Source organism: Globicephala melas, chromosome 5 (assembly GCF_963455315.2).
Source record: "Globicephala melas chromosome 5, mGloMel1.2, whole genome shotgun sequence".
Taxonomy (NCBI): Eukaryota; Metazoa; Chordata; class Mammalia; order Artiodactyla; family Delphinidae; genus Globicephala; species Globicephala melas.
Window position 1 is genome coordinate 91,405,730 of NC_083318.1, and position 16,246 is coordinate 91,421,975.

The 16,246-nt window shown below is 36.4% G+C and overlaps 1 protein-coding gene across 8 annotated transcripts in view; it reads left to right on the top strand.

Annotated features, from left to right (window-relative positions):
* ALB (albumin) overlaps nucleotides 1-11,634 on the top strand; it is a 140,251-nt gene extending 128,617 nt beyond the window's left edge. For all 8 annotated transcript variants that reach the window (XM_070045581.1, XM_030877843.3, XM_060299465.2 and 5 more), the window contains 9 exons: nucleotides 1,228-1,357; nucleotides 2,372-2,586; nucleotides 3,905-4,037; nucleotides 5,373-5,470; nucleotides 6,859-6,997; nucleotides 7,873-8,096; nucleotides 9,271-9,403; nucleotides 10,045-10,112; nucleotides 11,475-11,634. In XM_070045581.1, coding sequence (XP_069901682.1) covers nucleotides 1,228-1,357; nucleotides 2,372-2,586; nucleotides 3,905-4,037; nucleotides 5,373-5,470; nucleotides 6,859-6,997; nucleotides 7,873-8,096; nucleotides 9,271-9,403; nucleotides 10,045-10,086 — 1,114 coding nt within the window. In that variant the 3' untranslated portion in view covers nucleotides 10,087-10,112; nucleotides 11,475-11,634. The remainder of the gene's footprint in view (nucleotides 1-1,227; nucleotides 1,358-2,371; nucleotides 2,587-3,904; nucleotides 4,038-5,372; nucleotides 5,471-6,858; nucleotides 6,998-7,872; nucleotides 8,097-9,270; nucleotides 9,404-10,044; nucleotides 10,113-11,474) is intronic.
* Nucleotides 11,635-16,246: the final 4,612 nt, after the last annotated feature.

The following is a 16,246-nucleotide window of genomic DNA, read 5'->3' on the forward strand; positions in this document are numbered from 1 at the left end:
CTGTGATCTTAGTATAATGGTCCACTGTTTTTATAAAGCTGTAGTCAGGGTCTTTTATTTAATTTTATCTCCCCTCCACCCAATTATCTGAAGTGTCTGCTTGTCTTTTTATGTTCTGATAATTAATTTCAGCCATCAGGTTTTCTTCTCACTTTCTTGTAGCACCAGTTCTGCGCTTAATGTCTTGTTTTTTCCTGGGCCTCTGTTTTTATATTATTAGCTAGCTCTAGAAGCATCATCCTTCAGTATCTGAGCCAAGGAACTCCCCTTCTCCATCTCTCACACCCCCGCCACCAATCCCTCCCTTCTAGTCAACACGAACAGGAAATAAAATGAAAATAGATATTTTGCAAACTCTCTAGAAACTGGCACTTGAACGAACTATCTTTGCCTGTCATCCCTACCATCTATACCACCAAAAGCAACCAAATCAATAAACGAAACAACCTCAACATGAAATGATACATAGTTAAACAGGCTATGATTAGTTTGGGGGAAGAAGTGTCTTTTATCAGATTTAGGCAACTCCGAAATGATTTGGGAAAGCTTGTGGATGTTAGCCTTTTACATCTTGTCAGTGAGCTGAGAGATTATGCTGAATCAATTTCTTGGTAAGAATATGCTGAATCAAAACTCTCTAATTTTGTAGAAGTTATGAAATTTCTTTTCTCAGAGACCTGTGCAAGTCAGGAAGAATGTGTTTTAGTTAATAAAAAAAAGGATAACTGGAATTTGTATGGCACTTCCCAGTTCATAAAATGCTTTCATATGTATTATCTAATTTAATCCTCACAACAATCCTTTGGTTTAGCATGTTGTTGTGACTCTGTAGAGACTGAAGCTCAGAAAGGCTAAGTAACTTGCCTAGGGTCACACTGTCAATAAGCTATAAAGCCAGATCTGGAAGTCAGCTCTGGGCTCCAAACCTGATGCCTCTCAGCATGTTGCCATTTTTAGAATCCCTCTTTGATTTCTGCTTTCATGAATTGCTGGACTTCTAACAACCATACACACTCCTACAATGGATAAGTAGGCCCTAAGGAAACATTTTGCCCTAAGAGAACAATTTGGTTCAGAATTAGCATTAAAATAAGAACTAATGAATCTTACAAATTATTTCTCTATGTTATTTTATCCTAAATTTTCTTGTTATACGTAGTATTTTCCTAGTACTTTGATATAAAATGTTGCCTGTTAATATTCTGATGGGAGAATTTTCTTCTTTAGGTCAGTAGCTCGCCTGAGCCAAAAATTTCCCAAGGCTGAGTTTGCAGAGGTTTCCAAGATAGTGACAGATCTTACGAAAGTCCACAAGGAATGCTGCCATGGTGACCTGCTTGAATGTGCAGATGACAGGGTAAAGAATCCTCAGTATACCTTTTGGTAACTTACTTGCTTAAGTTGGTAGAATCAATTTGTTTAGCATCAGAACAACTGAGAGTGGTTTGAGATAGTTTTCTATGCTCTAATCTGCTCAATACTTGCCTTGCCTTGCGGTTCTTTCCTTCTTTGTTTCTCTCTCCTTCCTTCCTTCCTTCCTTCCTTCCTTCCTTCCTTCCTTCCTTCCTTTCCTTCTCTCTCTCTCTCCTCTTTCTTTCTTTCCCCTCTCTCTCTCTCTTTCTTTCTCCTACTCAGTAAGTGATCTGATAAACTCACTCAGTAATTTGTAATCCCTTTCATTCATATTCTGAGAACAAAAGCTTAAAACTGAAGTAAGACAGTTAGAAAGGTAGATTTGTAAGAAGATTTTTTAAGGAGGTGGGAGGAGTTGGAGAAAGGCTAGAATCTGAAGAGACCTTTGGAAATTATGTAACTTTTTGCTCTATATTCTCTCAACTGTCCGTGTTAAAAATACAAATATTTAGCATATCTTTTTCTCAAACTGAAAAATATGACCAAATACCAGAATACTAATCTCTTAGTACACTTTCTGGAAAATTTAAGGCAGATATTTTACATGTGTAAGTAGGGTCTGTGACTGTGATCTTGACTAATTTTTCAAAAATCTGTAATACTTTAGTTTTTTGGTTTCAAGATGCCTGCACTTAATTTGTGGGGAGTATTTGGCAAAACAGTACTGAGTTTTAGTTTAAAATTTAAATGCTTTAACAGTAGAAATATAAAATTAATAAATAACAGATATGAGACCTTATTACTGACTAGTTTTTTTCAAATCAAGTGGAAATGTTTTAGTAGTTCTATCTGTGTCTCTAGACTTAGCAGCACAGACTGAAAATATTCACAGAACGCAGGTTGGTATATGTATGGTCTTAGAATAAAATGAACTTGTTCTGCCAACATAGTAAAAGTCTAGGGAGGAAGCACAGCAAAGTCAATTTACGGTGAACAGTTTCCATCAACTTGCTTGTAGGCGCATCTTGCCAAGTATATATGTGAAAATCAAGCTACAATCTCCAGTAAACTGCAGAAGTGCTGTGATAAGCCTCTGTTGGAAAAATCCCACTGCATTTCAGCGGTGGAAAAAGATGAGTTGCCTGAAAACCTGTCCCCATTAGCTGCTGATTTTGCTGAAGATAAGGAAGTTTGCAAAAACTATAATGAAGCAAAAGATGTCTTCCTGGGCACGTAAGTGGATAAGGAATGATCTTTCATAGTTTTATATGGTCTCAGGATTTAGGAAATTATTCTAGGCTTTCCTTTGGAATTGCTACAATCTTCATGTTGCCTACAATGTTTCTTTATTCTTTCTTCTCCCAGTCTTTAAACATTTTTGGAAAAAATTAATTTTAAAAATTGTTGTAAAATTATACATGCATATAGCAGATGCTCAATTAATAGAGAAGAGTACAAAGTAATAATAAAAGTTCATTTTTACACCCCCATTTCATTCCTTAGTCCTTAGGAATATTTCTGGAAATACCTGTAGAAATATTTTGTGTATACATAAATTATATACATATTATCCATTCATGCATTCATTCAAAGAATATTTCTTAAACTTATATATCTGTGAATATATGTAATACATCTTTATGTCTCTATATCTATCTATCTACCTACCTATTGATATATCTGATGTCAGCAAAGAACTATAAAGAGAAGTAGAATGTTACCAGGTGCTTTATATTTGGTTAAAAAGACCAGAAGTCTGGTAGCATGGCAAGGCAGCGTTAAATGACAGCAATTAAATGACAAAATCGATGATTATATAAAGTCAGTAAGTGTAGTGATAAACTTTGCATTTTTATTGCTCAATTATAATAGTATTCTGTGCATTAAATAATATTTCATAAAATTATGTAACGATTAAGAATTTACTCATACAGAGAGGAAAAAAATTAAGAAAATATCTCTATTAATCTATCAGAACCTTTTTGAGGTATAGTCCGAATCAAACAAATTATACCTAATAGTAACGGGTGTCATTCCTCAGACATTTAATATGTGCCAGACCACATGTGTTTCACATAGATTACGTCATCTATTTCCTACAGTTTACCTTATGAGATAGGCACTATTATTATCCCCATTCCACAGAGGAGGAAACAAAGTCTTGATAGTTTTAATAAGTTGCCTAAGGTGATATAATAAAATCAGTGGCAGAGCCAGGATTTGATAGCTTTAACTCTGAACTCCCAAGTCCTTAGCCACTAAACTTTACTGCATGGCGTTTAGTCAAATTCAGACCTTTATGATATGAGTTAATTTTGTGGTTAATTATGGGGTGTTTTTTTTTGATGTTTTATTTACTTATTTATTTGTCTGCACTGGCTCTTAGTTGCAGCATGCATATGGGATCTAGTTCCCTGACCAGGGATCGAACCCAGGCCCCCTGCATTGGGAGTGCGGAGAATTAGCCACTGGGCCACCAGGGAAGTCCCAATTATGTAGTTTGTCTTGCTCATTTGTCCAACTAAATCTATTTTATTGTCATCTTAATTAGGTTTTTGTATGAGTATGCGAGAAGGCATCCTGAGTACTCTGTCTCATTGCTGCTGAGAATTGCCAAGGGATATGAAGCCACACTGGAGGATTGCTGCGCCAAAGATGATCCTCCTGCATGCTATGCCACAGTGGTAGGTTTCTGGAAGGAAAAAAATATATAGCTCTTTAACTGATGATTCTAATAACAGGAAAGAAAAATAACGCAAGAATGTTACATAGTGCAATTTAGATTTTTTCTTAAGATGGTTTCAACTCTGTGCTTTTAAACATTATAGGAATAATAGCCTTAAATAGAAAGATCAAAGAGAGCAATCTCTAATTCCACAAAATCTTTTTTTTTTTTTTTTTTTTTTTTTTTTGCGGTACGCTGGCCTCTAACTGTTGTGGCCTCTCCCATTGCGGAGCACAGGCTCCGGACGCGCAGGCTCAGCGGCCGTGGCTCACGGGCCCAGCCGCTCCGCGGCATGTGGGATCTTTCTTCGGGGCACGAACCCGTGTGCCCTGCATCGGCAGGCGGACTCTCAACCACTACGCCATCAGGGAAGCCCTAATTTCACAAAATCTTGACCATGCTTTTTCTCCTTTTTACACTCCTGAGAACAAAATAAAGTAAATTTAAATGTTAAGAGATTTAACTTAGATATATAGAAAGTTAACCTGATTCCAATTTTATTAAGTATCAAGAATTAGTATCATAAGAAAGATTGTGAAATCTAGTACTTTAGAATATTTTCAAATCCTTTTTTGAGACAGTTTAAGAATGGTTTTACAAGAAATTAAGTGCGGAGAGGAAATCTGTTTTGAGAATATTTAGCATATTTAGCTATGCTAAAATAGAATTTTATCATGTTTGAGATATTTAGTACTCCTAGCACATATAGTGGTGCGCAAACTTAAGAATCAGAGGAAAGTCATTTTTTTCCTCTACCAGGAAACTGGTTATATGCCAAGTGCCACACAGGAACTGATGACCAAGGTAAAATCTCTTATCTCAGAAAGCTCAGGGTCCAACTGGAGAGATGGCTTAATAATGATGATACTTACAATCATAGCCATCATTTACTGAGTTTTTACTATATTCCAGGCTATGTTTTAATTTCATTAGCTCAGGTAGTCTACAAGAGCAATTCTCTGAGGTGAGTACCATGTTCATCTCCATCTTAGAAATGAGGATTCTAAAGCTTTGAGATGGGAAGTAAAGTTGCACAACTAGAACATGAGTCAGGTTGACCTGGCTCAAACATCCGCAGTTGCACTCCAGAGTATGAATGTTCTTAATCACTTATCTCATACGGTCTCATCAAATAAACAGTTTGGACATATTATAATAGATTTGACATCAAAAATCTATTTTCATGGCTTTGGGCAGAAAGGAGGAAGGATCTCATTATGCCTAGAAGGATGAAACACAACCTGCATCTGGTCCTCAGGGAGAATGTTGTAAACACTATTCTTTTATTTTTCAGTTTGAGAAACTTCAGCCTCTTGTGGAGGAGCCTAAGAATTTAATTAAACAAAACTGTGAACTTTTTGAAAAACTTGGAGAGTATCAATTCCAAAATGCGTAAGTATTTTTGCTTATTGACTAAATTTTTCATGTTCATTTAATAAATATTTAAGCCAATTTATAGACCACCTATCAGAACTTTTTTTTAAAATAAATTTATTTATTTTATTTATTTATTTTTGGCTGCTTTGGGTCTTCCTTGCTGCACATGGGCTTTCTCTAGTTGCGGAGAGCAGGGGCTACTCTTCGTTGCAGTGTGCGGGCTTCTCATTGTGGTGGCTTCTCTTGTTGCAGAGCACGAACTCTAGGCATGCAGGCTTCAGTAGTTATGGCTTGCAGGCTCTAGAGCGCAGGCTCAGTAGTTGTGGTGCATGGGCTTAGTTGTTCCGCGGCGTGTGGGATCTCCCAGACCAGGGCTCAAACCCATGTCCCCTGCACTGGCAGGTGGACTCTTAACCACTGCACCACCAGGGAAGCCCTATCATAGAACTTTTAATCTTGAAAATAAAGTATCATTTCTAATCACTCTCCATCAAGAAAGACCAGAGAAAATGAAATAAAATAGTTGATGGGATGAAGAGGCCTATATTTGAGTGCACTTTAAAAAATTGGGCTCTTAAGTCTGGGAGGAAAAATATCAAATCTTGGGATATAGGAACTGAGGATGCCATTTGAAAGTTAAGAAATAGTTTATGAGCAAACAAAATATAGCAATGCTTCACAGAGCAGAAAATAGTAGATCTTCAGTAGCAGTAGCTTAATAAGATGATGGATTAATGTCCCAATTAAATAGAGCCTTATCTGTGGAAGTTAAGACAGGAAGGGACACATCATTTAGTTATTTATTGTTCAGCTTACACATGTTAACACTCTTCTACCTATAGGTGCTAGGAATAATAACAATGAACAAGACATAGTCTCTTCCCTTGAGTAGATTATGGTCATACATTGTCTTTCAATGGTGATTAGCATTCTTAGTAAATGATTATTACATGCTAGATACCACATCAGGTTGATTGCATGCTTTGTTCCTTTTAATTTAATCCTTGCACTATCCCTTTTGAGTCAGGTATATTTCCTTCCATTTCATGGGTGAGAAATTTCATCCATGTCTTTCAAATTTAGTACAGTGCTGATGTATGTTAAGCTCTCAGTAGGTTTTATTGAAAGAAAGAAGCAATTAATAAATATCTTAATGTCACTGAATTACAATAAGGTAAGCCACTTTCCTAAGATTATACAGCACAGGTGGATTCAAAGCTAGGCTTAATTAGTTGCTCAGGACAAGGTCTTCTCCCACATTACCCCGCCAACCTGGAGATGATAATTTTATGAATGGAAAACCATCTTAGTGGATTTTGGCTAAATGATCTCTGCTTGACCTGACGTGTTAGAAAAAGACAGTTTCTTGCCTGGCTGAAAACACATGGATTATGTTGTTATAGGCTCATAGTTCGTTACACCAAGAAAGTACCCCAAGTGTCAACTCCAACTCTCGTGGAGGTCTCAAGAAACCTAGGAAGAGTGGGCTCTAAGTGTTGTAAGAATCCTGAATCAGAAAGAATGTCCTGTGCTGAAGACTATGTGAGTCTTTTAGAACATAATAAAGTTAATAATGATGAACTTTTGCTTTTAGATATTGACAAAGCTAACTTTCAGAAGCAAGGGTGGGCTAATGTGTGTGTGTTTGTGTGTGTGTGTGTGTGTGTGTGTGTGTGTGTCTGTGTGTGTGTTTTGTGTATATGGTAATGGCAGCCAGGATTTGGTCACCTGTATTATCCTGACCATCAGAAAGAGGTTTTAGATAAGATTCCAAAAATGATAAACTGTTTTGAAAAAATTCTGTGAACTCTTAATGTTCCATCCTGGAATTTTCTAAATTTTTACTTTCTTTGGATCTTTTTTTAAATTTTTTTTTTTTTGCGGTACGCGGGCCTCTCACTGTTGTGGCCTCTCCCGTTGCGGAGCACAGGCTCCGGACGTGCAGGCTCAGCGGCCATGGCTCACGGGCCCAGGTGCTCCGCGGCATGTGGGATCTTCTCGGACTGGGGCACGAACCCATGTCCCCTGCATCGGCAGGCGGACTCTTAACCACTGCGCCACCAGGGAAGCCCTACCCTCTATTTTTGCTTTGCATCATTGGATCTTTAATGTATCAGTATAACACTATTTCTTCCCTACTCCAAGACATATATCAGGATTCACCTCAAATTATTTAATCAATTATTTTCTCAATAAATTATTCTTAAAATGTAGACAATTTAATTAAAAGAGAAGACTTCAAAGTCCCTTATTATTTGTAGTTCTAAAAATAAGCAAATCGTTTTCTCAAATCAACCTAGGATTCAATGTTGCTAGTTAAAATATAACATTTGTTTTGGTCCTTTGGAAGGTAGGAATTTCATGGAAAACTTTTCATTATGCTTCCTTTGAACTTCTGCTCTGCTGCCTGATTTTAGCTGTCCTTGGTCCTGAACCGGTTGTGCGTGTTGCACGAGAAGACACCAGTTAGCGAAAGAGTTACCAAATGCTGCACGGAGTCCTTGGTGAACAGACGGCCATGCTTTTCTGCTCTGACAGTTGATGAAACATATGAACCCAAAGCCTTTGATGAGAAAACATTCACCTTCCATGCAGATTTATGCACACTTCCCGAGAATGAGAAACAAATCAAGAAACAAATGTGAGGAGTACTTCATTACTGCATGTGTTTGTAGTCTTGATAGTGAGAATTGTAAATTAAAATGAGCAACTTTTCCTTAAGTAGTGATTATATACCTTAAATACTTAAATATTGACCTTATTAAGCAGATAAAAGTGTCAAGAATAAAATGGATAGCATTTTGTTTTCTTAGCAAAAGAAAAAAAAACAGTACTATTCAGAATAATCTTGTGGATAAAAGCTGCAGTAGAATAACAGCTTAGGCTAGGTCCAGCAGAAAAAACTGAACTGATGCATTTTTGCAGATAGCAAATTAGTTAGTAGAAATCATATGAAAATTTAATTCTAGGCATGAATGGTTATTTTCAGTTTGTTCTATGGCAACGCACAGACAAGGCAACCCCTCAAGACCTGACTTTTGAGAATGGAACTTGGATTAAAAATATCTGGGATTTAAAGTTCTGAGGCATGACTCCCTATTGCTGTCACAAGGGGTTATAATTGCATGAAATTTAGCAACATAAATTTGCTACTATCTCTGGTGGATTCTGATCATGGACATAGACTTAAAAGTCATATTGCAAAACCTGTCATGCCCATATGACTCTTTCTCTAGCACTATTGTCTCTGTAGATGTCAGTGAAAGAGAACCACCCACTCCCATGAATTGGATAGTTTTATTTCCTATGGCCGCTCCATTATTAACTTTGAACGGGCAGATTACAATAACCAAATATAAAGATTCTCAGATTAGAAACTTTTTAAATGGAACCCAAGATAAGTAAGTTTTTCAGGATCATTTTTAACTCTCAAATTTTAAAACTTCCATATGGCATTACTTCCAAAATCTGAATAACCATATAAATGCAATGACATCATCCTTTCCAGTGATTTACTGAAGAATGATTTGTTGAGATTTACTGACACTACAAATGTTGAGCAATTTACATTGATTACTTAATTTGATCCTTCCACTGACCCTGCGAAGGTGGATTTTATTATCCTCATTATGCAAATAAGAATATTGAAGCTTATAATGGTAAGCCTGGGCCTCAGGTCCAGAGTTGTCTGGCTCTAAGACTTAGCATCTTAAGTAGCAGCGATACCATTTTTACCATCTCCATTTTTCTGTAGAGAGTAAACTTTTTTTCTGTTTTTTTTTGTTTGTTTGTTTTTTGTTTTCATTCAAATGCAGTGCACTCGTTGAGCTGGTAAAACACAAACCCAAGGTAACAGAGGAACAACTGAAAACTGTTATGGAGGATTTTGCAGCTTTTGTAGACAAGTGCTGTGCAGCCGTTGACAAAGAGGCTTGCTTTGCTCTGGAGGTACTGGAGTTGTTTGCCTTCATTTTCACATGTCTAATTTCCTTTGCTGTTGCATTTGATCAAGCTAGGGGTTAGTGGTTGAAGTATCTGAAAGACATTATGTGCATGTAGAACAGGAATCTTATTCTTCATACAATTGTCTTACCAAATGACTGAAATAGCTCTTTTTTCTTTTAAATCTCCTGCTGCACTGTAGTTTATTACTAAGTGTTTGTAATGTTTGTTCTGTTTCCAAAGTTGTGATGTTTATGAATATAGATAGAAATATTTATAAAGCCTGAGATGTTTTGGTAGAGACATCATCAAACCAAAGCATTAATTTATTTAAACATTTTCTTGAAAATGCTTGTTTGTGATTTGGTTGAATCTGAATGTTTATTTTACAGGTTAGTGTGGAAATTTATATTTAGATGTCTGAATCATTTACTATTCCCCCTATGACTTGACAGTAATTTTTTTATTCCTTTGGGGGCAATGATGCTGGTGAGCTTCCTTCTAGAGATTCTAGTACTAAACTGTTATTAAGGGATGTGATGTACATAAAATTACTTTGTAATCACCAATGGCTGTATAAATGTTACTTTTTTACCCTAATAGTGGTGCTAATATTTTCCCCACATCTGTCGTTTCTTTGTATTTAGGGTCCAAAACTTGTTGTTGCAACTCGAGAAGCCATAGCCTAAAAAGAACACAACCACAAGCATCTCAGGTAACTACACTTTAGATTTTTTTAAAAAACTAATTTTAATAGTTATTATTAAAATAGCAAAGATCAACTGACCAGTGCTAACCACTGTTCTAAACTGATTATATATATTAACTTCTTTACTTCTCAAAATAGTTGCCTGATTTGAGTACCATTATTATTCCCATTTTGCAGATGAGAAAATGAAGGCATAGATCAAGAAATAGGTTAAATAATTTACCCAAGTACTACCCAACCACGGAGCCAAAATTAAAGATTCAAACCAGGGCTTGAGAGTTAACCACTGGCCTGTTCTGACCCAATGTGACACAGAAGACAGAGTCATTCTACTACATACTGGCTCAGGAGTGGGAAACTTTAGGCAATAGGCTGGACCATATGAAAGTGCATTTTTGTATGTACAAAAACAGTTCAATATCAATGATTTCATATGGTTCAACCATATAGCTCAAGAACAAATTCATTTCATTGGAGAATATGATAGGTCTACCTTATGTGAACTTTTATTACAAGTAAATAATTTGCTACTAAGTTTCCAATGTGTCAACATGCTGAGCTTTAAGAGAATTTCTCTTCTTATGACAAAAAGGCCCACTTTAAAATTTAGGTGTTTGAACATAAACATGTTTTACCCATTTTGGTGTAGTATTTTGCGGGAAATTATAATAAAAAATAGAATGAACTTCCTTTTTGAAACAATTTGTCCAACTTTTTTTTAGCATGAATTATTTTCATATTTTTTAAACTGTGATGTTTATTCCACTATTAGATTTTAACTTACTCTTTGCCTATATGGTAAAACCTTCATATTGTGCATTCAGGAAAGGAACCAGCTTCATATCTTTGCAAATTTGGGCATTTCAAAATGTGATTTGTTTTAGTCCTAAATGGCAAGATTTTCTTCCTAGAGGTCTAACTTTGAGAAGACAACTTTTTTGTTTGTAATTAACTTAAGTAAGAAGTAGGTGTCGGGAATTCCCTGGCAGTCCAGGGTTAGGACTCCATGCTTCCACTGCAGGGGACACGAGTTTGATTCCTGGTCTGGGAACGAAGATCCCACAAGCCGCACTGTGTGTTGTGGCAAAAAAAAAAAAAAAAAAAGTAGGAGTTAAGTAAATGACCCTGAGAGTTAATGATGAAAAGCCTGTGTGACGAAGAGAGGACTTTACAATCCTTATTGCTATGTCCTCTCCCCTAGTCCAACAGAAGAATTCAACTGCCATGAGTCTAGGACAGGCTTGAATTGTTTTCATTCGTGGAAATTGTGGAAAGGCAATCTAAGCAATTTGGCATTCATTTGAAGAGATTTGAGAAAACACATGCCATTTTATAAACAGTAATTATATTTATCTTTTTGTTTTTCAGCCTACCCTGAGAGTAAGAGGAAAAAAAGAGAAATGAAAACTCAGAGCTTATTCATCTGTTTTTCTTTTCTGTTGGTGTTAACCAACACCCTGTCTTAAGAACACAAATTTCTTTAAATATTTTGCCTCTTTTCTCTGTGCTACAATTAATAAAAAAATGAAAAGAATCTAACATAATTGTCCATGACTGTTATTTTTCAAAGATGTGTTGCCATCCTGAAAATTTTGTAGGTGCTGTGAAAGTTCCACTGTTCTCTCCCCATTTCAGTGGAGGACTTCTAGTTCCTTATGGGTTAATTATGTAAAAGAAACATTAATACTGTTCTGAGTTATGGATTATAAGCATTCAATGTAATATTTTAACATTATGATAATTCTGGATAAAAGAATAGAAACTGTGGTATAGGTAAGGCATACAAAACATGGCTTCTTCTTACTACTAAGACTCAACTATAAAGGTGGGGGACCAAAAAGATAGAGAGGATTGTAAGGATATAGTAGTCCTCCCTTATCTGCAGGGTATAAGTCCCAAGACTCCCAGTGGATGCCTGAAACTGCAGAGAGTACCAAATCTTATATATACTATGTTTTTTTCCTGTACATACCTACCTATGATAAAGCTTAATTTATAAATTAGGCACAATAAGAGATTAACAACAACTAATAATAAGATAGAACAATGATTACAATATACTGTAATAAAAGTTATGTGAATGTGGTGTCGTCACTCTCTCAAAATACCTTATCGTACAATTTTAATGCCTTTTCCATCTTAACTAAGCACTTATCACGCACTGTGGCCATAACTTTTGCAGTTTGCAGTGTGAGAGCAAGACTAGTATGAATATCTTTTTCCTTCTTCACAATTTCACAGATAAAAGATATGTCCTTAACATAGATCTTAACACGCTCGGTATACAATTCTTTTTCTTTCCATATTAAGTTGAGAATTTTCACCTTTTCACTTAAAAGGAGCACTTTATGGCTTCTCTTTGGCAGACGTGAATTGCCAGCATCATTACCCTTGTACTTTGGGGCGATTATTAAGTAAAATAAGGGCGACTTGAACACAAGCACTGTGATCCCATGACAGTTGACCTGATAACTGAGAGGGTTACTAAGTGACTAACAGGTGGGATATGCTGGACACAGAGATAATTCATGTCCAGGGCAGACAGCATGAGATCCCATCATGCTATTTGGAACAGTGTGCAATTTAAAACTTATGAATAATTTATTTCTGGAATTTTCTATTAAATGTTTTTGGACCGTGTTGACCTGAGAAACTGAAATGGCAGAAAGTGAAGCCATGGATAAGGAGGACTAGGGTAGTTAACTGAATTAGGAAAAAAAATGATCCTAGAAGAAATTTAAGACAGTTTAGGATGACAATACAAGAAGAATATAAGAAGTTTAAGAAGTTTGGAGAAGCATTATTGGAAGAGAGGATTAAGAAGTCTGGACAAAGGTACACTAATGGATAATTAAGATATCTTGAACTGAGGAAGTGCAACAGTTAGAAGGTGAAATTTTCATATAAAAAATTAAGATGTTATACTCAACACTGAGCCTGTTTTCCCTGTTCCTAGAGGTTGCCACTGATATTAGATCATTGTCTATCAATTACATACTTAAAAATCATTTATAACCTTATTGGTTTGTGTATTTTTAAAATTTTTATAAAGTTGGTTTCATACTGTACATTATTCACAACTTGCTTATTTTGTCCCTAATAATAATGCTTTACAGTTTTAAGTATGATGCTTACAAAGATTTTTGTACCAAGTTAAAAAAGGCTCCACACTCCCTCCCTATTGGCCCTCAACCCCTGTTTTGACCTGATGTTGATTGTATCAAATGTTTTTCCACATCTGTTGCTATCATCAAAAAGCTCAAAGAGAGCCTTTAAGGGGAGAAATGGAGATGGTGGGCTCCTGGAAAATCCTGGAGTCAGACCTTGAAAATTTTGATTAAGACATTTCCACAGAACTGGATCCACATGGGACCAGGATCTACATGCCCTGTCTGGATGGCATTGCAGCCCAGGCACTGAAAGCAGACTTGAAAATTTTGGAGAAAGACTCTCCAGAATGCAGAACTCCAAGAGCCTTGCTTCCCCGCTGCACACAGGGTCAATCAGATTCCTGAGGGGAATTCAGACACTTGAGTCTAAGAGTGATCCAGGAGCCCAAGGCCCTCTCTGGTTCTGAGAGGTTGGCCGGGCAAGCGCAATTTCCAGTCAAAATATCATTTGCCAGCGTTACTTAGGTCAACTCCATTCCCCCTCTACCCACTTAAGTAAGGTTATGACTGATGAGTTTTGTGTGACTCACATTGGCCACAAGAGGAGTTTGGGGTCTGGGCTGTTAACTGACCCTTAGGCTTGAGCTGCATGTGTGGTCCCATCCAGCAGCTCTTTGTTGTTTGTGTCCCCATAGGGCAGCCTCTGTTTACAGTACACAAAGGTGGCAGGGGTCTGGCAGGTGTCCTTTATTCAATGTGCTCCCTGATGCTGGCACCCAGGGTGGTCACTCCAATTCCTCCACAATCTCCACATAAAGCCTCCTATAGTCTTTAGGGCTGGATATATTTATCTCTTCCAAGGGCTTTGGAGATCATTCCTCCATAATGCCCCTGGACCCTGCCAGTCAACATCCTCTCTTGCCTTCATCACCGTGGTTACATTGTGCTCCCCTGGGTTGGTCTTGAGCCCTGCCAAACACCCCTTGCAAGGATAGGATCACTCTCCTTGCTTCACGCCAGGTCTCTCACCCATCCTCCCAGTTGATAGTTGTGTGTGGAAGCCAGGAGTGCAGTTAACATTGAAAGAGATCACATTCTAAAAATGCAGTGATTATGATCTAAGAGTTCAGGAAAAAACATGGTTGGAAGATGTGTTGATCTATATGTACGCTAAGAAAGTTGTAATGGTGAGTTTAAGATAACCAGAGACTTGCCTTTGTGGTTATCAGCAGTGAAGCACAATAATAACATTTAAGAGAGTCATGGGAAGCCAGAATTCATGGTGATATGCTGGATGCTAAATCATCATGAATAACGATGTAACCAGATTAAATTAAAGAAATGAATCGAGAACTATAGTGGCAAGAGGATTTATTTGTTTCAATGCAAATAAGCTCCAAGGAGCCATCACATCATGAGAAATAACAACATTTTTACCTTTTTTGTTGAGATGGTAGATGTAAAATTAGCCAGGAAGAAGATGCCTTTGACGATACAGAAGATAGTACCAAAACAGGTGGTACCTGGACCTGAACAGGAAGATATGGTGCCAGGACATTAGGAAGAATCTTCATGTTCACTGAGCAGACAATGAGGAAGTATGTAAGTATCACTTCTCTACTCATTATTCTAAATCTTAATTAATAAATTAGTATACTTCACATAGACACATGCTGGTACTGCATAAGTCCAGAGGACATCATTACCATAGAATAAAATGTGAAGGGAGCCTTCCAGAGTTGAACAACATGAGCTCAGTTATTTTTATTACTATTGTTAACATTTTAGAGATTTGGTTTATGAAGGGGCAGCTGAGAGTGTGATAAGACTGCTGTTTTATAACTGATGTGTTGGATATATGGGAATTACACATGAATCACATCATTTCTACCTTATCGTCTCATCTAACAACTCTTCTTGTTCCTCTTAGTCACTTTATTAAGTGACTCACTATCGTTTCAATATTTTTTTCACCTTTCCTTTGATACTCTAATCAGTTTTCACTTCATAGTATTCATGAACACACCATGCTTTTTCATGCATGCTTTTCCCTTTTACCTGGTATGTCTTTCCCTCTCTTGTTTATCCACTTAATTCAACTCAAAGGTCACCTTCTTTGAGGAAATTTCCCTGCATAGAGTTAGTTATTTCCTTCTCTGATGCCCCATTCATTCTTTGAACTTGACTTATTACAGGATTTATATTTTATTATAATCACAGTAGATTTTATATCCATTTTAAATATGTGAAATCTGAGTCCTAGAGCTGGAATTTAAACACACATGGTTCTGACTCCGGGGAGCAGGCCCATTTAATAGTATCAATTCATTTATATGTCTCTCTCTTCAACTAGATATTGTTTCTCACCAGAGGGGACCATGAATTAGAAGTCCATGCACTAAGCATAACCTGATATATAATGGATATTCAATAAAAATTACATGAATAAATTGACATGCTATGGGGTGTAAATATTCTAAGCTACAAATCACAGAATCCTGACTTACAGCAATTTCCTGGGCTTCCAAAATAGTAGATATAGTAAATTGAACTTTATGTTAATTTGAATCATGAAAGTTTATGTTTTAATATAATAATAGTGATACATTTTATTTGTAAAATGTTAAATAATGAAAATTCCCTCAAATTAAAATAATCAAGAACTGCATATTTAAAACTGATAGACCTGGTAATGTTCCATATGATGGTGTCACTTTTGCATCAGTCCAACTAATCCAAAAGTATCCTAATTATCTCTCTTATGTGAGTAACTGTTGAATAAATACATGAATATTTGCATGACACCAAACAAAGTGCTTTAGCACTTTGAGATCTATCTTTTGGGAAGGGTAAGATCTTTTTCTGACTAATGAAAAATTTTATATCCATGAAATGTTACATATGATGGTTGATATATATGTGGATTAATAACCATTTTTTTCCATTTTATTTAATTCGTGTGAAACTTGTGTAATTTCTTCAGCACTAGACTATAAGCAATTACTTGGACAATTTCTGAAAAATGCTGCA